At 41.0% G+C, this 24,291-nt stretch overlaps 1 protein-coding gene across 3 annotated transcripts in view; it reads right to left on the bottom strand.

The window, feature by feature from the left end:
* The window catches only part of ACER3 (alkaline ceramidase 3), a 159,647-nt gene extending 136,996 nt beyond the window's left edge, over positions 1–22,651 (bottom strand). Inside the window, exon 1 of one of the 3 annotated variants that reach the window (XM_017893547.1) lies at positions 22,435–22,651. Coding sequence is in view for 1 of the 3 variants with exons in the window: in XM_017893546.1 (XP_017749035.1) it covers positions 22,418–22,520 (103 nt within the window). In the remaining 2 variants the exon portion in view is untranslated. Of the gene's footprint in view, positions 1–22,417 lie in introns of all 3 variants that reach the window. The other 2 variants (XM_017893546.1, XM_017893549.1) reach the window with 2 other exon arrangements.
* Between the last annotated feature and the right edge of the window lie 1,640 nt (positions 22,652–24,291).

Raw genomic sequence — 24,291 nt, 5'->3', positions numbered from 1 at the left:
GGATGTTAAAGAAACTGCTATAACTAACCTCAAGGAATTAAGATAAAATATGCTAACAATAATAAAAGAAGATAGGAAATCTCTGGAGAAAGATAGAAATAATAAGGAAGAACTAAGTGGGCACTCTACAACTGAAAATAAAATATCTGAAATAAATTATTCACCAGATAGACCTAACAGACAAACAAATGACAGAGAAAAAACTAAGTGAACACAAAGATAGGTCAATCAAAGCTACCCAATATGTATATGCACAGAGAATGAAAAAAAGATTTTGGGCCGGGCGCGGTGGCTCACGCCTGTAATCCCAGCACTTTGGGAGGCCGACGCGGGCAGATGCTGAGGTCAGGAGCTCGAGACCATTCTGGCTAACACGGTGAAACCCCATCTCTACTAAAAATACAAAAAATTAGCCGTGCATGGTGGCTGGTGCCTGTAGTCCCAGCTACTCGGGAGGCTGAGGCAGGAGAAGGGCGGGAACCCAGGAGGTAGAGCTTGCAGTGAGCTGAGATCGTACCACTGCACTCCAGCCCGAATGACAGAGCGAGACTCCATCTCAAAAAAAAAAAAGATTTTTTACAAAATAATCCTAAAGAGATCCTAATGAACCTATAAACAATGCAACATAGCTGTAATTGGAGCCAAAGGATAGAAGAGAATGAAGCAGAAAAAAATCTGAATACATAATGATCAAAGTTTTTCAAAATGTAATGAAATATAGAAATTTATAGATATGAGAAGCTCAACTTGCTGAAGGAAAATGATACCAGAGGGAAATGCAGATCCTCAGACATCAGGGTGAAAGGTGAAGAGCATCAGAAATGGTAAGCTACAAAAGACAATAATGTTTCCTTTTTCTTTTAACTGATTTATAACTTGTTTACTTTTAGTATGCTGATATTTGGAGGTTTATAACATATAGATGTAATATATATAACAACTATAGCATAAAGAACAAGGTAGGTAAGATATGAGCCTATATAGTTGCCTTATTCTGCAAACTTCTACATTTTTCATAAAGTGGTCCATGAAGTGGGCTGTGAAAAGTTAAAGACATGTATTGTAATCCCTAGAGTAACCACTAAATAAATAATGCAAAGAAGAATGACTAAAAAGGCAATAGTAAAATATTTTAATTCTAAAATAATATTTACATAATTTGTTAAAATGCAAGAGAAGAACAAAAAACAGCTAGTATAATTACAATAATAAAATGATAGATCCAAACCAAACCATATCAACCAAAGATAAACCTGACAGTTTGTTGCCCTGTTAATAACATTTAAATTGTTATCTGCTCAGGAATTCTACTTCTTTTTTTTTTGAGACATTGTGTTACTCTGTCATCCAGGCTGGAGTGCAGTGGTGCAATCATAACTCACTGCAGCATTGACCTTCAAGGTTCAAGTAATCCTCCCACCTCAGCCTCCCAAGTAGCTGGGACTACAGGTGTGCACCACCATGCAGGGCTAATTTCTTTCATTTTTGTAGAGATGAGTTTCACCATGTTGCTCAGGCTGGTTTCTCACTCCTGGGCTCAAACAATCCGCCTACCTCCCCCTCCCAAAGTGCTGGTATTACAGGTGTGAGCCACCATACCCCACCCTGGCATCTTCTTACAAGGGCTCTAATCCCAGTCATAAGGGTAGATCCTCATGAACTAATTATGTCTCAAAGCCCCCACCTCCAAATACCAGCACAATAAGCTTAGGGAGTACTGTGATAGTATACATACATAACATACATACATATATATATGTTTTCATCCACAGTTCCTGGCTTATAGCTCCCATAGTCCTTGTTGTTTCTCCCCATGGCAGTCCACAGAAACTAAAAAATATACTCTAATCTTCCCTCACCTTTCTGTCTCAGAGCTGGACATAAATAAATTCTCTGCTACTATATCTGATGGTAGATCACAAGACCCCCATTTCAGAAGGGGCCCCATCCCATACCCTGGAGGAAGGAATGCTGCACAGAGAGGCCAAGAAGAATCTGAATCTAATCCTATTTATAGCAGGTTAATCAGAAACACAAGTAAAACAACATGGGGCTTCTGACTGGCATTGGGAAGTAGAGGACAGTCTTGTGGGACTGAGCCCTCAACCTGTGGATCTGGTGCTACCAAGTAGATAGTGTCAGAATTGAACTGAAAGATACCCAGCTAGTGTCCACTGCAAAACTGATTGCTTTTCTGTTGGTGGGGAGAAATCCCCACACATCTGGTCACAGAAATCTTCTGTGTTGATTGTGTTGTGAGCACAGAGGAAAAACAGTTTGTGCGCCAAGAGAAAAATTTACAACTTTAAATGTTTCTATTAACAAAGAAAGATCTAAAATCAGTGTTTTAAGCTTTCATCTCATGAAGCCAAAAAAGGAATATGTTAAATAAAAATAAGTAGAAGGAAAAAAATAAGAACAGAATAAGAATAAAGTAGAGAAAATTAACAAAGCCAAAAGTTGTTCCACTGACATAATAAAATCAAATAAACCATTAGGATGATTAATCATCAAAAAAGAGAGAATATACAAATTACTGATTTCAGGAATGAAAGAACAGAGTTACCCCAGATTCTACAGACATTAATAAAGCAATAAGGAAATGTCAGAAATAATTTTATGACAATATATTCAACCATTTAGAGGAAATGAACAAATTTCCTTGAAAAACACAACTTAAAAACCTGAAGCAAGAAACCTAACAAAAAACGAATGTCAGAAAATATCTCTTATGAACAAAGATGCAAAATCCTGGCAAAATCAACCCTGCCAAAATACAAGCAAATTAAATTCAGCAACTCATAAAAAGGATAACATATAATGTCTAAGCGGGCCAGCAAAACAAAGTTTATCCAACATTCAAAAATCAATCAATCAATCATATTAACAGAAAGGATAAAATCACAAGAACAACATTTGACAAACCCAACACCTATTCATGATAAAACTCAATAAGAACTTCCTCAATCAAATAAAGGATATCTACAAAAGACCTATAGCTAACATTATATCTAATAATGAAATAATGAATTATTTGCTTTTTAAATCAGGAAAAGGCAAGGATGTTCACTCATGATGTCATTTCTACTCAACATTGCCCTGGAGGTCCTAGCCAGTGCAATAGTGTAAGCAAAAGAAATAAAGTGCATAAAGATTGGAAAGAAAGAAGTGAAACTTCTACTTGAAGATTACATGGTTAAATTGTGCTAAAATAACTGGATATGCCTATGAGGAAAAAATAAACTTCAATCCTTACTTTACACCATATGTGACAATAAATTTGAGATGGATATAGACCTGAATACAAAGCAATTAACTATAAAGCTTCCAAAAGAAAACATGGGAATAGACAAGCTATGAACACCAATAACGGCCGGGCGCGGTGGCTCAAGCCTGTAATCCCAGCACTTTGGGAGGCCGAGACGGGCGGATCACGAGGTCAGGAGATCGAGACCATCCTGGCTAATACGGTGATACCCCGTCTCTACTAAAAAATACAAAAAACTAGCCGGGTGAGGTGGCGGGCGCCTGTAGTCCCAGCTACTAAGGAGGCTGAGGCAGGAGAATGGCGTAAACCCGGGAGGCGGAGCTTGCAGTGAGCTGAGATCTGGCCACTGCACTCCAGTCCGGGCGACAGAGCGAGACTCCCCTCAAAAAAAAAAAAAAAAAGAAAACCAATAACCGTAAGAGAAAAAGCTGATCAATTAGACTTCATCAAAATATACAACTTCTCATCAAAAAAACTCCTTTAAAAAAATGAAGTAGGGAGACAGGGAGAAAATAGTTACAAAACATCCATCTGGCAAATGAACTTATATTTTGAATATGAAAGGAGCCCCTATTACTCAATGATAAAAAGGCAATCTAATTTTTTTTAATGGGCAAAAGATTTGAAAAGATACTTCACAAAAGAAGATATACATATGACCAAGAAGCACAAGAAAATATACTCAACATCATCAGACATCAGGTAAATGCTAATTAAAATTACAATGAGATACCACTACATACATTCCAGAATGGATAAAATTAAGAAGTATGACAACATCAAACATTGTTGGAGATGTGGAGCACCTAAAAATTCCATGATGAGAATGAAAAATGATACATCACTGTGGAGAAAAAGTCTTACAGGCTCTTAGAAAACTAAAACATAAACCAACCTTAACCTGGCAATTCCAATCCTAGGCATTGATTCACGAAAAATGAAAATATACATTCACAGAAAGACTTGTTTAAGAATGTTCAACTTTATGCATAATAGCCAAAAACTGGAAACAGCCCAGGTATCCTGTCAATAGGAAAATAGATAAACAAACTATTACATTCATACAATGGGATACTTCTCAGCAATCAAAAGAAAGATACTACTGATACAACACATGGATAAATCTCATTTCTCACAAATACAAATCTTAAATGGATTAATAAAGATTTAATTTTTTTCAGTTTTAACTTCTAATACAGTAAATACCAATAGATTTAACTCACAGAGCTCTTTGGGGTCCTCAATACTTTTTAAATGTGTAAAGGGGTCATGAGACCAAAAAATTCGAGAACTTCTATTAGGTCGCTGCAAAAGTAATTGAGCCTTTTGTTATTGAAAGTACGGCAAAAACCGCAATTACTTTTGCACCAACCTAAAAGTTAAAGTTGAATATGAGCATGACCTATATTCTAACAATTACACTCCTACGTATATACAGAAACCCTTACATTTCTGTGTACCAGAAGATGCACAAGAATGTTCACAACAGCCTTATTTGTAATAGCAAAAACCTGGAAACAACAAAATGTCCAATGATTAAAGAATGGATAAATGAATATATTCATACAGTGGAATTCTAAACAACAGCAAAAATAAATGAACTAAATCTACATCCATCAACACAGTCAATTCTCAGGAGCATGAATGATACTAACAAGCACAATTTGTGTTAAAAAACAAAAAAAAGCAAGTTGTGGAAGAATGTACACATAGTACAATTCCACTTATATAAAATATAAAACAAGCAAACTTAAATAGTATATTTTTAGGAATGCAAAGTGGTAAAAGCTAGGAAATGATAAACACTAAATTAAGTATACTGGTTATCTCCAGAGGAAAAGGAAAAAGATGGGATCAGGGAAGGACACAGAGGGTGCTCTTAACCAAAGGACTGTCCTCCTTTATTAAGGTCATAATTCTCTTCATTTGTCAACCTTTAGGTTGAACTTTCTGAACACAAAACAGTCATCTGATTGGCAAGATTAATTGAATCAACTCTAGCAATCAATGGGATTTCAGAAGACAAAGTCAAATTGCCCTCATATCTGCTTAAAAAAAGAAATGGGGGAAAAAAAGGAAAACTGCTACTCAGAAGGTGAAATAGCTTAGAAACCATAATGTTTCATTTCAGGAAAAGTATCTTATCTAGAATCTCTCCTTATCATTTTGTATAAATGAATAAGTGAATGAAGATCATAAAAACACAGCTTTTAGAGCAGCATCAAGATTTTAACATGCATAGTTTTAGAGTTCTGACTCTAGCCAGTCCTACTTGCTGTTAAAAGCAGCATGCTGTGAAAAGTTAAAGAACATATGTTAGAGCAAGCATCTATACCTATGATGAGTCAAAGATTTTTTTCCAGCTTCATAACTGAATTATTTCAACCCTGAGGTACTTACTTGCTTTCATTGGGTAAAATAATTCTTTTGAGTCTTGAGTACATTGCAGGTATAAATAAAACGATGCTTATAAAATTTTTTGTTATCTTCAGATGGGCTTATAAAAGTACTAACCTTTATTCTTTAGTCTCATCTTCTAAGAATAAAAGGCATGGTATAATATGACATACTCTGAGTTTTCACAATAGAAAATCAAAATTTCTCAAAACTCAACTTCAGACACAGTTTTCAGGTATTTATTGCTGAATAACCATCACAAACTTCATGATTTTAAAACAAATTTATTATTACCTCTCATGGGAACAATATGAACAATAAAAAGTGCACGGGGTATTAATGTATATGTAAATAGCTTGTTTTGGCAAGAGTGAAATGTAAGTAGGGCAAGGAAACGAAATAAGAAAGACTGAAGAGTTAAAAATAAACTGGATAGCACAATGAGATACAACCATACATCCACCAGAATGACTAAAATTTGGAAGACTGACACTAAATGTTGACAAAGATGTGGATCAGATACTCTGTGTGTAAAATGGTACAACCACTTTGGGAAAAGGTCTGGCAGTATCTAATAAAACTAAACATATACATACTCTATGACCCAATTATTCCAATCCTAAGCATTTACCTGTGAGAAATGAAAATATATATCCACAAAAAGATCTGCCCAAGAATGTTTATAGCAGCTTTACTTATAATTGCCCACACCTAAAAACAGCCATGTGTCCATCAACAGGAAAACGGGTTAACAAACTGTGGTATATTCACACAGTGGATTCCTACCACATAGCAACATGGATGAATCTCAAAAACATGCTGAACAAAAGAAGCCTTACCCCAAATAGTAAATACTAGATGAGTCCATTTCCATGCAGTTCTCGAACAGGCAAACCTAATCTATGGTAGGGAAAAAAAATCAGCCAACAGTGGTTACGCTGGAAAGAAGGGCTAAGATGGAGATAGGGATTAACAGGGAAGGGGCATGAGGGAACTTTCCTGGCGGATGGTAAAGTTCCACATCTTGATAGAGGTTGTTACATAGGTGTATGCATTTCTCAAAATCTAGCAAAAATAACTTAAGATTTGTGTATTACAGGCCAGGTGCAGTGGCTTAAGCCTGTCATCCCAGCACTTTGGGAGGCTGAGGTGGGAGGATCACCTGAGGTCAGGAGTTCTAGACCATCCTGGCCAACATGGTGAAACCCCATCTCTACAAAAAAAAATGGAAAAATTAACTGGGTGTGGTGGCACATGCCTGTAATCCCCCGTCTCTACTAATAATAAAAGAATTAGCCAGGTGTGGTGGTCTTCACCTGTAATCCCAGCTACTTGGGAGTCTGAGGCAGAATTGTTTGAACCTGGGACAGGGAGGTTGCAGTAAGCTGAGATCATGCCACTGCACTCCAGCCTTGGCAACCCAGCAAGACTCCATCTCAAAAAAAAAAAAAAAAAAAAAAATTGTGTATTACATTGAATGTAAATTTTACATCAAAAGAAAAAAACAAGGAATTAAACTTTAATGACATGCTTTAGTATTTAGAGGAAAGCAAACAGATGTCTGCAATTTACTTCAAAATGTATCAAAAATAAAATGAACTGATGGACGGAGAAAGGAATGGAAAAACAAATCAGTGTGTGATAAAAACAAGTGTAATAAAATGTTAATGGTAGAATCTAGTTAGTGGGTGAATGGATATTCACTGAAGAATTCATCCAACTTTGTTGTATATGTAAAAATTTCATGTTAAAAAAATGAAACGTTGGCCAGGCGCGGTGGCTCATGCCTGTAAGCCCAGCACTTTGGGAGGCTGAGGTGGACAAATCATGAGGTCAGGAGATCGAGACCAGCCTGGCCAACATGGTGAAACCCCATCTCTACTGAAAATACAAAAATTAGCCGGGTGTAGTGGCATGCCTGTAATCCCAGCTACTTGGGAGGCTGAGGCACAAGAATCGCTTGAACCCAGGAGGCGGAGGTTGCATTGAGCCAAGATCGCACCACTGCACTCCAGTCTGGCAACAGAGCCCAAGATTCCATCTAAAAAAAAAAAAAAAAAAGAAGTGCTCTTCATGCCATGTTAGAATTTGGTCTTTATCCTTTAGTCAATAGAAAGTCCTCAAAGGGAAATAGAAAAAGCACCTAATTCTCTAAGAAGTAATCAGTCAAGGTTTAAAGAGATACCCACTGACTCAGATAATGCAGTTACAAATGACAAATGACAAGCCAACAGCATGTGCAAAAGCATCAGGTTAAGGATATGTGACATATAGATAATCCAATTGAACCTCCCACAGAAAACATCTTAAAATCCTGAATTTAAAAACAAATCAAAGAAGGAAGAAAGAAGGGAGGGAGAAAAGGAGAAATGGAAAGTCCACCAAAGTAAGGAATCAAGTAGACCTCCCAAAATAAAGCTTTAACTGCCCCCGTCCCCACCTCCCATGCCCTAGAAACTCAGGCAGGAGGTGAAGCTGCAAACATAAGGCAGAATTTCTTCTCCTGGAAACCTTCGCTTTTGCGCTTAATGCCTTTTAAATGATCGGATGAGGCCATTCATGTTATTGAAGGTAATCTCCTTTACCTAAAGTCAATTGATTATAGATATTAACCACATTTACTAAATACCATCATAGCAACACCAAGGTAAGTGTTTGACTAAATAAGTGAATACTATAGCCTAGCCGAGTTCACAGATAAAACTAATCACCACAGGTAAGGAAGCCACAACAAGCAATGGGTTAGCTTTGCTTTTTTTTTTTTTTTAAACTTATTTTGATTAGATTCCAATTCAACTAATCTTCATTAAGTACCTAATATTTGCCAGGTACTTCACAGTGTGTTTTCACATGCATCATGCCATTTAAATCTCATAACCATTCTTTTATCAGTTTTGTAAAATGAGAAAATGATATTTGATAGGGTTAAGTGATTTGCTCAAAGTCACAGGCTCAATGGAGCGAAGTTCAGATAGGAATCTTGATTCTGACTGCAAGTCCATTGGCCAGCTGTTCCATTATACCATTTACTTTCCCCAGAGTAAAATATCTAGGACTTTCATGCAACCATAAAATGCTTTTACTGTCCCTTTTGGGATCTATCATTTTGCTGGGTCCCAAAATGTTTCTTCATGCCTTTACTTCTTTTCAATGTTCTGCACTACCTAAAACTCTCCAGGTGAGTTTTTTCCCACTATTGGAAATAGCTGGCAAAGGAACAAAGGTAGATTCTAAAAACTGAAAAAAAAAACTTAAAATCTTAACCTGAAATAAGAATGGAGTGGACAAGACTTTCATTTAAATGTTTACTATACTATGTATTCTATCTCAGTGAAGTTCCCCAAATTACTGTTTGAGGAATTGTACTGTTCTCCTTATGTACACACACACACACACCCGAATTACTGTTTCACTTAAAAAAATCAATCATTTCTTCCAAAATGTGCTACCAAATGACAATTCTTCCAGTTAATATCTTTGAAGACTTGAGCAGATACCAAGATTAAACTTCCAAATGTACTCAGACTTCAAGTACCTACTAAGCTCTAGCTGCTAACTACAGACTTGAGTCTAAAAGGTGATTTCATTTAAGCTTGGGAAAGGTACTAAGAGAAAATAGGGATGAAAACTGTTTCTGAAACTAAAAAGTTCAATTTAGCTCATTACCCAGAATGATCCTTTTTAAGCTTTCCTTCACATACAGGTTTTCAGCCTACTGTTACTGTGCAGGGTAATCAACACCTAACTTGATTTGCAAAGTTAGACACCCAGGTTCTAGTACCAGCCCTGTGATCCTTAACAAACTGCTTATCCTTTTGAACTTACTTTCCTTACATACAAACAGCGACAACACTGAGAAAAGATATAAAAATGCTTTGTGTATGTTAAAGCCTTGTTTCTCCAAGTGTAGTCTCCAGACCAGCAGCACTGGAATCACCTGATAGCTTTTAAGAAATGCAGACTCAGCCAGGCATGGTGGCTTACGCCTGTAATCCTAACACTTTGGGAGGATCGCTTGAGGCCAGGAGTTCGAGACCAGCCTGGGCAACATAGCAAGATTCCCCGCATCTCTACAAAAAATAAAATTAAAAAATCGCCAGGTATGGTGGCAGACACCTGCAGTGCTAGCTATTCGGGAGGCTGAGGCAGGAGGATCCCTTGAACCCAGGAGTTTGAGGTTACAGTAAGCTATGATCATGCTACTGAACTTAAGCCCGGGCAATAGAGTGAGACCCTGTCTCGAAAAGAAAAGAAAAGAAAGAAAAAAAAGAAAAGAAAAGAAAAGAAAAGAAAAGAAAAGAAAAGAAAAGAAAAGAAAAGAAAAGAAAAGAAAAGGAAAAGAAAAAAAGGAATGCAGACTCTAAGGCCACATTCCATATCCACTAAACCAGAATGTTTTTACAAGATTCCCAGGTAATTCACATACACATTAAAGTCTGAGGTCCACTGTTGTAAAGCACTTCATAGATGTTAGGTATCTTCACCATAATAAAACAGTTCATTAGAAACTTTTTGTTTGGAGAAGTCCTGTGATCTGGTAACCCATTAACAATATGACATCAACAATAATGACATCATCATCCTCAGCTCCATCATTTTCCAGACGGAGAAACTACTAAATGTAGATTCCAATCTAGGCTTCACCACTAATTTTCAATGTAATCTTAGGCAGATCACTTCTCAAGGTCTTTTTCCCTATTTGTAAAATGAGAACATTAGATCACTAGTTCCCAACATAAGGTCCCTGGACTCACTTGGGTCTGAAAAAGTGATAAGGGAGGAAGACAGGGTAGTATGGTAGTTAAGTGTATAGTTTTGGGATTAAATGGCTACTTCAAGACTGGGTGTGGTGGCTCACACCTGTAATCCCAGCACTTTGGGAGGCCAAGGCAGGCAGATCACCTGAGGTCCGGAGTTCGATACAAGCCTGGCCAACATGGCGAAACCCTGTCTCTACTAAAAATATAAAAATTAGCCAGGGGTGGTGGCACGTGCCTGTAATCCCAGGTACTTGGGAGGCTGAGGCAGGAGAATCATTTGAACCCAGGAGGCAGAGGTTGCAGTGAGCCAAGATGGCGCCACTGTACTCCAGCCTTGGTGACAAAGTGAGACTCAGTCTCAAAAAAAAAGTTCAGTCCATGCCAGGGTTTGGGGGGTAAAGTTAGGGGATGAAGGGGGGTGGTGGGTGGAGAGAGGGGTCAGATATGCCTCATTATACTCTTTGGAGTTCAGGCACACAATTGACCAGCATTAACATTAAAAAATAGAGATCCTAAGACTGACAGAACAGACTTTTCAGAGCAACAAGATACCAAATTCCAACCTGACTCTAATATACCATCACTTGATAAATAGATAAAGAGCAAGGCCCTGCAAGAAATCAAAGTACTTTACCCAAAATATGTTTTTTGACATAATGTGAAATGGCCCTGCAAACCTGTCTCTTGTAGAGGAAATTTACATTCTATAGAGAATTCCTTTCCCTTTCCAGCTTGTTTTCTGATCCTGAAGAGATTAGCTAGAGTCTAGCATCTTTTAAAGGTCTGAATAGGAAACATTTGCCATCTATTGCCTCTAAGGGCAGCCACCAACGAGACTTCATCTACATAATAAGAACCTTGGTCTCTACAACCCCTTATCTTAACCCAGATACTGATTTCTATTGATTCCAAGGCTTTAAATAATAACTTAACTCTTTCAACCAATTGCCAATCAGAAAATCTTTTTTTTTTTTTTGAGACGGAGTCTCACTCTGTTGCCCAGGCTGGAGTGCAGTGGTGCGATCTTGGTTCACTGCAAGCTCCGTCCCCCGGATTCATGCCTTTCTCCTGCCTCAGCCTCCCGTGTAGCTGGGACTACAGGTGCCTGCCACCATGCCCAGCTAAATTTTTTTTTGTATTTTTAGTAGAGACGGGGTTTCACCATGTTAGCCAGGATGGTCTCGATCTCCTGACCTTGCGATCCGCCCGTCTTGGCCTCCCAAAGTGCTGAGATTACAGGCGTGAGCCACCGCGCCCAGCCCAGAAAATCTTTAAATCCACCTATGACCTGTAAGCTGTGCCCCCTACTCACCACTTCAAGTTGTCCCACCTTTCTAGACTGAACCAATGTATACCTTACATGTACTGATTGACATCTTATGTCTCCCTAAAACATAAAACGAAGCTGTAACCCAGCCACCTTAGGCAAATGTTCTCAAGACTTCCTGAGGCTGTGTCACAGGTCATGATCCTTAACCCTGGCAAAAAAAACTTGTAAATTGGCTGAAACCTTTCTCAGATACTTTTTGCTTTACACTATATACTTAAAATAGCTGCATTTTATTGTAAGTAAATTATACCTCAAAAAGCTAATAGCAAAAGTAAAACAGGAAGAGAGAGAATGAGAATGCACTCTGGAAGTCAGAGCATGAGTTTAATTCTTTGCTTTGCCACTTGCAAAGTAGAAAACTTTAGACAAATTATTTAATCCCTGTCTGCCCTAAATTTCCAGATCTTTAAAACAGGACTACAGAACCTAATTTAAGAGTTGTTGTAAGGATTGTAATAAGAGTTCTTATCAGATAATACACTTAGAACTTTGTACATTAAACCCCATGAATTTTAGCTATTATTATTTCTATTGGCTATTTTAATATTTCAAAATCACATTTATCCACAAGAAGACTGTAATGAAAATATTATGCTGTTTTGCTTTATATCAATGCATTAAACTAATTAGTGGCTATATCTCATATAATCGTTACAGCATGGTAATAGTATCTAGAACTTATCTGATTGAGTTACATGTACCTTTGATTAATTAAAACAGGGATAAAGTCCACTAACAATTGTAATTTATGTAGGAATAATAAATTGCAATTTATGTAAGAGTGATAAATTCATGGCACCCATGAAAGAAATTTTTTAAAAGGCTTCTTTATAATGAAAAGGTTAAAATAGCTACTCTGTTACCACATGGTCCAGCAGTTCCACCTCAGGGGTCTTGAAGAGACATTTGTACACCCATGTTCACAGCAGCATTATTCACAATAGCCAAGGGATAGAAGCAACCCAAGTGTACACTGACAGAAGAATGAATAAAAAATGTGGCCCAAGCATAGCGGCTCACACCTGTAATCCCAGTACCTTGGGAGGATCACTGGAGCCCAAGAGTTCAAGACTAGCCCGGGTGACATAGTGAGACCTCATCTCTACAAAAAAAAAAAAAAAAAAAAAAAAAAAAAGACAGGTGTGGTGGCACACATCTGTGGTCCCATCTACTTGGAAGGCTGAGGTGGGAGGATCACTTGAGCCCAGGAGGTCGAGGCTACAGTCAGCCATGATCATGCCACTGCACTCCAGCGTAAGCGACAGAATGAGACCCTTTCTCAAAAAACAGAAAATGTGGCAAATACATACAATAAAATACTATACAGCCTTAAAAAGGAAGGAAATTCTGATTGCTACAACATGTGTGAACCTTGAAGACATTACACCAAGTGAAATAAAACACTCACAAAAAGACAAGCACTGTATGGTTCTACTTATACGAGGTACTTAGTCAAATTTATAGAGACAGAAAGTAGAAGGGTGGTTGCCAGCAACTAGAAGGAGGAGAAAATGGGGAGTTGTTTAATGGATACAGAGTTTTAGTTTTGCAAGATGAAGAGTTCTGGAAATTGATTGCCCAACAGTTTGAATGTACATAACACTACCGACTACCGAACTGTACGTACATTTAAAATGGTTAAGAAGATACATTTTACGTTATGTGTATTTTTCCACAATTAAAGATAAATAAATAGCTGGTATGGTAGCTCTGGCAGCACTAACATTCTAAAACCTTTATGAACCTATCTATGTTTTAAGTTTGTAATAAGCGATCATAGCACCTAAAGCAATTAACTGGCAGTCTGACTTGGATACTGTTGCATAACTCAAACTGTGTTTTTCCTGTTCTCACAACCCAACAATCATCACAGAAGACTTCTGTGACCAAGTGTGTGCGTGGAAACCCAATCAGTTCTATAGCAATCAGTTTGATAGCAGACACCAGCTGGGTGTCCTCCAATTCAATTCTAACATTATCTACCTCGAGATAGTGTCAGATCCTACAGGTTGAGGACTCAGTCCCAAAACTGCCCCCTTCCTTCAGACACCTGTCCCAAGTCCAGGGCAGAGGCTTACAGAACCAGGGAAACAGGCTTATTATTTTATTACAAAGGACATTTCAAAGTTTACAAATAAACAGCCAGAAGAAGAGATACACAGGGGCAGGTCTGGAAGGGTCCTGAGCACAGGAGGTTCTGTCCCCATAGATTTGGAGCGCAGCACCCTCCTAATATGTGGATGAGTTCTTGTTCACCTTCCTGTCAGCCTCCACCTGTTCAGCTATCTGGAAGTTCTCCAAACCTGTCCTCTTGAACCTTTTATGGAGACTTCATTGGATAGGCATGATTGAAGCATGAACAACCATGTTGAAATATGACTGGACAAAAAGGGTATAGTCTAATATTAATAGACTGAATGGGGAAACCCAGCAAAGCCTGTCTGTTCAGATTCCTCTTGGCTTCTCTCTGCAGCATTCCGTCCTCCAGGGTATGGGGCAGGACTCTCTCTCTAATGAGGGTTTTGTGACCCACAGTCAGATTAGAGTCCTGCCTTGGGTAGGTGACAGAAGGGCAGGGGAAGACCAGAGAGACAGAGATTCTGTTTCCTGAGGCCTGCTTTGAGGCCTACAGTGCCCCAACATTATAATAAAAGACTCTAAAAAAGAATATGAGAGTTATGAGCCAGGAACCATGGGCTACACACACACACACACACACACACACACACAATCACAGAGATATTAAACCTAAACTCTTTTGTACACTCAAATTGTCCTTTCATCTGGCCTTCATTCTTCAGTTGACTTATGAGCTTCTGAGTTATAATTTGGAGGCAGTGCTGCTTGCTTGTCAATAACCTTCAGAGAAAGGAGCACTTCCTTCATATGACAGGGATGTCACCTCTGCCAGCCCACAGAGTCCCAAGACCAAAAAAGAAGCCTGACATGTGCTCACTAACTTGAGGTTGCTTTTCAGGGAAAATGGCAGGAAGGAACCCAAGAAAAGGAAAAGAAAAGAAATACAGCGGCCGGGCGTGGTGGCTCAAGCCTGTAATCCCAGCACTTTGGGAGGCCAAGACGGGCAGATCACGAGGTCAGGAGATCGAGACCATCCTGGCTAACACGGTGAAACCTCATCTCTACTAAAAAATACAAAAAGCTAGCCGGGCGAGGTGGTGGGTGCCTATAGTCCCAGCTACTAGGGAGGCTGAGGCAGGAGAATGGCGTAAACCCGGGAGGCGGAGCTTGCAGTGAGCTGAGATCCAGCCACTGCACTCCAGCCCGGGCGACAGAGCGAGACTCCTCAAAAAAATAAAAATAAAAATAAAAAAAAGAAATATAGCAAAGGGCTACAAGCAGTCAAATGCCTTTCATGGCATACCTGTACAGCAGAGGTAGCTGATAAAAACCCCTTTTGACTTGTGCTGCAGCAGCAAGGAAAAAAAAGACCTTGTTCCCCCATCTAAGTGAATCCCATGGTAAAGGTATAAAGACTGAAGGCTGCCCTACTTTCCTTCTGCCTACTTCCTGCGAACAGGATGGGGAGAGAGGCAGCAAACCTATGAGAAAGAACAATACCTAACTTGAACCATTCTCACTCATGGACAAAAGGATATGGCAAGATGATCATACTAGATTATAACAGCCATTCTTCCCATCCATGAAAGTCATACCAACCAGGTTACCTCCTCAGACTGAGGTGAGGTAAGTCCTATAAAAACCATAATTGGGAATTTTCAAGTATTTTTTTAGCTTTCTTTTATTTATTTTTTATTTTTTAGCTTTCTGATAGATAAACCCCTCCTAATAATATGTCAATTCTTGGACATTCCTTGATCAAATACGTTTTCGGGAATGCATTTCGCCTGAAAGAATATGCCTGTTTGTATTTGTCTGTTCATACTCCTCCTGGCCTCTCGGCTGCTTTTTTTTTTTTTTTTTGAGACAGAGTCTCACTCTGTCACTGAGGCTGGAGTGCAGTGGCACGATGTCAGCTCTCTGCAACCTCCACCTCCAAGGTTCAAGTGATTCACCTGCCTCAGCCTCCCAAGTAGCTGGGACTACATGCACACACCACCACACCTGGCAAATTTTTGTATTTTTAGTAGAGATAGTGTCTCATCATGTTGGCCAGGCTGGTCACCAACTCGTGACCTCAAGTGATCCGTCTGCCTTGGCCTCCCGAAGTGCTGGGATTACAGGCATGAACCATCATGCCTGGCCCTCTCAGCTACTTTGAACAGAGAAGCTGTCTTCAAATGGTTTTACAGTCTTAGTCAGTGACAAAATAGGTACTCAGTAAATATCTGCTGAATAAATGAAACACTCTGAATGACTTTTAACTGGGTAATTCTTTTCTGAACACCCATCTTCACAGCAGCATTATTCACAATAGCCAAGAGGTAGAAGTAACCCAAGTTTATGCTGTCAGAAGAATGAATAAAGAAAATGTGGCCTGGGCATGATGGCTCACATCATGAAGCTGTAGGTAAATATTAGAATTCCCCTCCATTTCCCTTTATGTAATATGTCTTCCATTAAATCAACAGCACCTGAAACTCCACTTTGTATAGATAGTATATCTTGGTAGAAAGAGTTGTGAGACCTAAATTTGAATACCGTTTCTGCCTCTTAACAGCTGTATGATGCTGAGCTGCTTATTTAACTAACTTCTCCAAGACTCAGCGTCCTTCTCTTTACAATGGGGTAACAACATCTAACATTCCTTGATAGGAATGTTCTGAGGATTAGAAATACACAGTATTCACTTTGCAGGGTTCCAATATGCTCAAATTTCAGTGATCATAGTTTAGTTAAATAACACCAATTACCCAATGACACAATTCAAATTTCAGTTACCACTGTATACTAATTGTGAGTAGCTGAATATAGTACAGAGTTCACTGCTACATCTTAAGTCCACAAATCATTGTACAAATAACAGAGGTACATCACCATCAGTGACCAACCAGGTCACTTCTTTCAATGTCTGTTGGTGATCAGTCACAGTGAACCTGGTACCGGTTATTCAGTTCATGTACAGAAAGCAAAGCTTTCTGTAGTTGAGCTGCCTCCTTGTCTCAGGGTGATAAACTTATGTGCCATGTTACAAAAATGAGTGCAGAAAGAGAGAACTGGCCAAGAATGATGAAAGGGTAGCAGAGAAACAAAAATGTATAATGTTGGAAGTAAAATTCCAATCAAATGTAAACAGAATTATAGAAGAAATAGCTGACCATAAGAATGCTGACGCTACTGTCATTCAAGGAACTCTCCTGGGCGCAGTGGCTCAGACCTGTAATTCCAGCACTTTGGGAGGCTGAGGTGAGCGGATCACTTGAGGCCAGGAGTTCAAGACCATCCTGGCCAACATGGTGAAACCCCATCTCTACCAAAAAAATACAAAAATTAGCCAGGTATGGTGATGCGTACCTCCCAGCTACTTGGGAGGCTGAGGTGGGAGGATCGCTTGAGCCTGGGAGGCGGACATTGCAGTGAGCCAAGATCACGCCACTGCACTCCAGCCTGGGCGACAGAGTAAGACTTTGTCTCAAAAAAGAAAAAAGAAAAAAAAAAAAAGATGCTGGACAAGGTGGCTCACACCTGTAATCCCAGCACTTTGGGAGGCCGAGGTGGGTGAATCACTTGAGGTCAGGCGTTTGAGGCCAGCCTGGCCAACATGGTGAAACCCTGTCTCTACTAAAAATACAAAAATTAGCTGGGCATGGTGGCGCACTCCTGTAATCCCAGCTATGTGGGTGGCTGAGGCAAAAGAATTGCTTGAACCCGGGAGGTGGAGGTTGCAGTGAGCCAAGATTGCACCATTGCACTCCAGCCTGGGTGACAGAGCGAGACTCCGTCTCAAAATAAAAATAAAAATAAAAAATTTAAGAGAAAAAGCAGCCTGAGGAATTCAGAGAAAGCGAAGGCAAACTTATCAACATAAATGAATAAAGTAGTTGTGGTGAAAAGGATAAAGATGTCCCAGGAGAAATGATGCTAACAAAAAAAAACTTTGTGGCCGGGTGCAGTGGCTCATGCCTGGAATCCCAGCACTTTGGGAGGCTGAGGCGGGTGGATCATGAGGTCAGGAGATCGAGACCATCCTGGCTAGCACGGTGAAACCCTGTCTCTACTAAAAATACAAAAAAAAATTAGCCAGGCATGGTGGCATGCGCCTGTAGTCACAGCTACTCAGGAGGCTGAGGCAGCAAAATGGCGTGAACCCAGGAGGCGGAGCTTGCAGTGAGCCAAGATTGTGCCACTGCACTCCAGTCTGGGCTACAGAGCGAGACTCCGTCTCAAAACAAAACAAAACAAAAAACAACTTTGCATTAAAGGAACTCTCGGAGAGATTTCACAATATTAAAAGTGCAAAGGATAAATTTTGGAAGCTGATACAAATTAGAAAAGAATTCATGAAGGGATAGTACTCATCCCAGCTGGGCATGGTGGCTCATGCCTATAATCCCAACACGTTGGGAGGCTGAAGTGGGAGGACTGCTTGAGCTCAGGAGTTTGAGACCAGCTTGTGCAACATGGCAAAATCCTGTCTCTACTAAAAATCCAGAAAAAAAAATAAAATTAGCTGGGCATGGTGGCACACGACTGTAGTCCCAGCTATGGGGTCTGGGGTGGCAGGATCGCTTAAGCCTGGGAGGTGGAGGCTGCAGTGAGCTCTGATTGTGCCTCTGCACTCCAGCCTAAGCAACAGAGGTAGACCTTGTCTCAAGAAAAACCCCAAAACCTGATGGCCGTCATTAGTGTAGCTGTAGCTGGCTTAAAAAAAAGTTTTTTAATTTAAAAGAAAAAAGACAACTGCGCATGAAGGTTCATGCCTGTAATCCCAGCACTTTGGGAGGCTGAAGCAAGTGGATCACTCGAGGTCAGGAGCTCGAGACCAGCCTGGCCAACATGGTGAAACCCCGTCTCCACTAAAAATACAAAAATTAGCCAGGTGTGGTGGCAAGCACCTGTAATCCCAGCTACTTGGGAAGCTGAGGCAGGAGAACTGCTTGAACCCAGGAGGTGGAGGTTGCAGTGAGCCGAGATAGCAACACTGCATTCCAGCCTCGGCAACAGAGCGAGACTCTACCTCAAAAAAAAAAAAAAAAAAAAAAAAACTCATTCCATATTATGAATGGATCACTTATCTTGATAAGTGATCTTTATAAAGAAAAAAGTTTATTTCTCAATGTTTTTAATGTTTCAAAGTGTACTAAATAAACATGCTTACTTTTTTATTTCCCTATATATTCATAACCAACAGTAAGAGAGTTTACAATGTTTGACAAAAAGTTTTAAAGTTCACAGAACATCATAACTTTTCCCATCGATTATTACCATAGTGTTACCTGGTTTTAACTTGCACAGTCATTTGTATGGTCCCACACTATTATGCAAAGCAAGGACTGCCTGTACCTCTAACTTCTGGTACATCAAGTGGCTTATGATTTCACAATGAGAGACCTTTTCCCCTGGTCCTTACAATATGTTCAAACAAAAGGAATTTAAACTGATCTTGGCTGATGCTCAGAAGAGTTTTCAGGTGCTGAAAGTGACTGAGAACCACGGCCATATCTGAACATGCAATTCCCCAGACTCTTCATTATTCCCTAAAATACATATATTCTAATGCTGAAAGACAGTTGAAAGACGGTTGAGTAAACTGAATAGTTGTTCAATTTGTCCTTTGTGAGAGCATAGTATTTCATATCTGTCTTCCTTTCTTGAATATAGGGGCAAAACAATGAATGTGTGATAAAAGTAATGATGAAAAGGTAACATGGATAGTAGCTTTAGAGTCAGACCTCAATGTGAATACTATCTCTACATCACTTACTGTAATCTTAGGTAAATTGTTTCTTAGAGCTTCAATGTCCTTATCTTTGAAATGGGGATAATAATACCTTCTTTTTGAAATTACTGCAAAGATCAAAAGAGATAAGATATATGAAGTGCTTAGCAAAGTGTAGTACATAGTGACCACTTAGATAATAGCTATTATTACATTACCTTTAATATTACCATCAATACTATCATTAATGTAAATACTTCATGATGTTAAAATTGCATTTGCTTTAAACACATATTTTAAACATATTATTATTAATCAGCATATTTTTCAAAGATCAAATTCTCTTAGTCCAAGATATATTATTATAGATACTCATGACTTGCTATGGTAAGATGACTTGACCTCAACTTCCTCCAGATGATTTTCTCCCAAGGTGCATGCGCAAAGGGCTGCCAACATTCACTCATCCTCTTCTTGCAACCCCTCTGATTCCTATGTCAAAACCCTCCCTACAGTCTGCTCAGAGTTTCCTCTTCTGAGCACATTGAGAACAAATGTCATTTCCCATTTCTCAGAGCTATCTGCCAGAACACAGTATCTTGCTCTCTCATAGTCCACATGACTTAACTGCCAGTTTTCTCTCTTTGCATCTTTTATTTTATTTTTTTGTAGAAATAGGGTCTAACTCTTGCGCAAGCTGGAATGCAGTGGCACAATTACAGCTCACAGCAACTCTGAACTCCTGGGCTCAAGTGATCTTCCCACCTCAGTCTCCTAAGTAGCTAGGACTACAGGCACAACCCACCATGCATATCTAATTGTTTTATTTTTTTATGGAGACAGGGTCTCATTATGTTGCCAGGCTGGACTCAAATTCCTGGCTTCAAGCAATACTCCTACCTTGGCCTCCCAAAATGCTGGGATTACAGGCATGGGCCACAATGCCCAGCCCAGTGTTTTCTTTTGATTTGAATCCAAAACCTTGGTTCTAAACTAAGAGTCATTATTACCTGCATAGACCCATAAAGCTGCAAAGGATCTAAAGACCAACTAAGGTCAGCCCCTTTTCTCAACTAAATAAATTTTTCCTCCAAAAATATTCACGAGTTCATTGAACAATGTCTGATTTAACATTTTCAGTGACAGAAAGTCCTCTGTCCCCCAAGCCAACCTTTCCCATATCATTGGTTAGAAGGTTTTTCCTTACATTGAAGTCAACTTTTCCCTATTACAGTTAGTTTCTGCCCATAGGCCCTAATTGCAGATTCTAAATAAATAAAAAAATTATTCTATATGATAGCCCATTCAATATTTGAAGACTCTTTAATTCCTCTTTTCCATGTTACATATTTCCAGCACAGAGTGCATGATTTTACGTCTCTTCCCTCGTGGTCATTGTTCTCTGGACCAGGCATGGGCTTGCCAAAGTGATCTAACAACAAACTAACTGGTAAAGTGCTTCCTTTGCCAACATGTGGTTCCCAAGTAATTGCATTACAAATGATCCCTTTGCCCATATTTCTCCATGATTATGTAAAAATAATTAATTTAAACTAATAGTTCAAGAAAAGTGACTCTCAGCCTAAATCATGGTCATAAGAGAATAGTACTAAAGTCCGGAAAACTGCAAAAAGTGTTTTTTTTTGTTTGTTTTTTTTTTGGAAACTTAGCCAATTACCAGAACAGAATAAAGTGGGACCATTTGTCATGATATGCTTGCCTCTTTTCTACAAAGCCATGCACAGATGCCTGGGAGCAGGACTCAACAATGAGGTTAGCTAAGAAGAGTTTCACTTCACGTCCTGAGAAGTAGATCCAACTAAAAGAACGCAGTAATCGTTAGCCAAAGGATGTTCTCTGCACTTTGCCAGAAGCAGGTACCTAAAAGAAGGATCAAATATTGTGCTCTCAAAACCTGATTAAATGATAGAAAAAGAAGTGGCAGATTTCTCCTAGCCTCGCAGGAAAAATCGCCTAGGAAAACAGACAGACACACACACAGGCACACAGAACAAGCCCAACCTGACCAGCAGTGCCTGACAGAGCAGCAGCTAAAGAAGAATTCTTAAATCCTCAGAAGGTGCAGTCGGTGGAAGCAGTGTTCTCAGATAACCCCTAACTCCTAGATAGTTGAATAGGACAGAATGGAGCGAGGACTTGGTCCTTTGTACTCTTGGCAACCTGGCGGGAGCAGAAGGTACAGACTAGATGCAAGATGCCTTCGACTCTTGGTGCAAGATGACAGTTGAATAATCATACTCACAGAGCAGATGACCTCTGGTACTTTTAAGACAACCTGGGGGATAGGGGTGGGATGGTTCAGATCTCAGACTGGTGAAACCGTTTTCTGGAGGTGAGCGAGGAGGTCTAATATTCTAGTGAAAAGGGGAGGGAAAGGCGGTAGAATTCTCACGGATTGGGGGAAAGACGAAGCTAGGAACTGTCCCCTTCTGGTGGTGGCAACAGCAGAGCAGGTGTCCTGGGCCCTCATTCCAAGGGGCAGGGTCCTCCAATCTTCCAGCCTAGCCCCACTCCGCTCTCGGGCGGCAATTCCCATTCCCAACCCGGCTCCTCAGGCTTTCCCCCTTAGGTCCAGCAGGGGCTCCCCACTTCCCACTGCTCTTCTGCCCCACCAATCCTCAGGCCCCCTTCCCCCCGCCCAGACCCCGGCACTCCTCCCTCTACGCAGTGGACTCCCGGCCGGCTCCTCTTAGCCTCCCGCTGGCCCAGGGCGCCGCATTCCAGCTCCTGGGGCCAGGCCTGGCACCTCCCCTCGCAGCCAGGTTTGCCCTTTGCCTTCCTCACACGGCGTCTCCTCAGCCGGGTGCCCTCTCACCCCCGCTCCCGCCTCAGGCCACACTCACAGAACTCGGCGATGTACCAGGTCACGGAGTAGTTCTCCTCGCACCAATCCAGCGTGGAGGTCGTGGGGCCCCAGTAGCCGTCCCGGTCCGCGGCCGGAGCCATCGCGCCGCCGCCACCGCCCAGGCGCTCGGCTCACTGTGCCGGGCTAGGCTGGCGACCAGGCCGGCTCCGGCCCAGCTCGCGCGCTCGCTCGCGCCCCGCCCTGCCCTGCCTCCCCGAGGGGCGGGGCCTGGCGCCGTTACTGACACTGCCCTGAGGGAGGCCCCGCCCACCGGCGCCGCTGGGCCGCTGGGCCCGGCCAGGCCTGACCTGGCGCAAGGCCCACTCGGAGGGCGCCGGCTGGCCCCGCCCTTCTTCAGCCTTGGGCGGGGCAGGGACGTGATCCAGGAAGGGGCCGGGGGCCTGGGCTTCCTGGACCGCGTAGACACGCCAATGGCCGTAGGTTGGGGGTTCCTGACATCGCAGAGGCTATTCTGTCAGGATGTGCCAGAGCCTCTATTTGTGTGTGTGTGGTTTGATTTAATCCGGACAGGGGTGGTGTGTGGTTTGATGTAATCGGGGCGGGGGTGGGATGAATCCTTCTATCAAGCCCTTGCTTGATTAAACCTGTGCAGTGAAGCGCCTCTATGTCTTCCATTGAGCCACAGGCCTCAAATGGAGCCCTAAAACAGAGTACCCCCAACCAGTCCCCGCGGTTCTCAGGAAATAAACCGTGATTTTCTGATAAAGGTTTAAGTGTCTCTTCGGGACAAAGGGAAAAGGTGAACAACCTAGGACCGACCAAAAAAAAAAAAAAAGTAGATTTTGAGATCCTAAAAAAAGAATGCTGCTAGCTAGAGCACTAAAGCAAAGTTTCCCTGCTTCGTTTGGGCCTCCAAGCACAGAGGTTTTCACGTTCTAGCTATAATTGTGCCCTGCTCTCCAGGCAACCAACAGCCTACCCCTACTTCCAACTTCAAAAGTCTAATACTCCCAGCCCCCGTCTGGGAATATCGTAGACGGCAAAACCCCGTGTCTACGAAAAATACAAAAATTAGCCGTTCGCGGTGGCTCAGACCTGTGGTCCCAGCTACTTGAGAGGCTGAGGTGGGAGGATCACTTGAGCCCCCAGGTGGAGATTGCATGCAGTGAACTGAGATTGTGCCACTCCAGCCTGGGGGAACAGAGGGAGACCCTGTTTCTCAATAAATAAATAAATAAAAAGTCTAATACTTTACAGGTCTGCCAGAGAGCTCTTCCTAAAAGAGATGCAACCGCCCTTGCCCCTGGTGTTCAGCTACACCAAACTCAAACTTTCCCCTCTCCTAGAATGTGCTGGGTCGCCTACCTTTGCTCCCACAGTTCAACTGGGACAGCCTCTCTTCTCAGTTTGACCAACTCCCCACTCTTCTTTTAAAATCCAACTCCCTGAAGCCGTCCCAGATGTTCACACCCTAGAGCTTCCTTGCCCTTTGTTCACATCCTACTGTGCTACATCCTGATCAGAGACCTTGCTTTCCATTCTTTGTGGTCTTAGTATCAGGACTCTGCCTGAATACACAGTAAGAAATGAAGAGTATAAATGAAGGATGATACAACTGCTATTTTAGAAAATATGTAAGTCAGATGTGGTGCAAGTCAAAGGTAAAAGAGAAGACAGAGAGATGAAGAGCCCACAGCCTTTCTACAAAATAATCATAGCCAATTAGCAGAAAATAGAGGCAGAACTTTTATTTGCTAGGTGCAAAACCTAGGGAAGCAGTGGGTTTTTTTTTTGTTTGTTTGGTTGGTTGGTTTTTTTTTTTTTTTTTTGAGACAGTCTTGATCTGTCGCCAGGCTGGAGTATAGTGGCGTGATCTCGGCTCACTACAACCTCCGCCTCCCGGGTTCAAGC

The sequence above is a fragment of the Rhinopithecus bieti genome, unplaced genomic scaffold (genome assembly GCF_001698545.2).
Source record: "Rhinopithecus bieti isolate Rb0 unplaced genomic scaffold, ASM169854v2 scaffold_23868, whole genome shotgun sequence".
Lineage (NCBI taxonomy): Eukaryota > Metazoa > Chordata > Mammalia > Primates > Cercopithecidae > Rhinopithecus > Rhinopithecus bieti.
The sequence above is the reverse complement of the archived record's forward strand: the minus strand, read 5'-3'. Positions and strand labels throughout refer to the sequence as shown.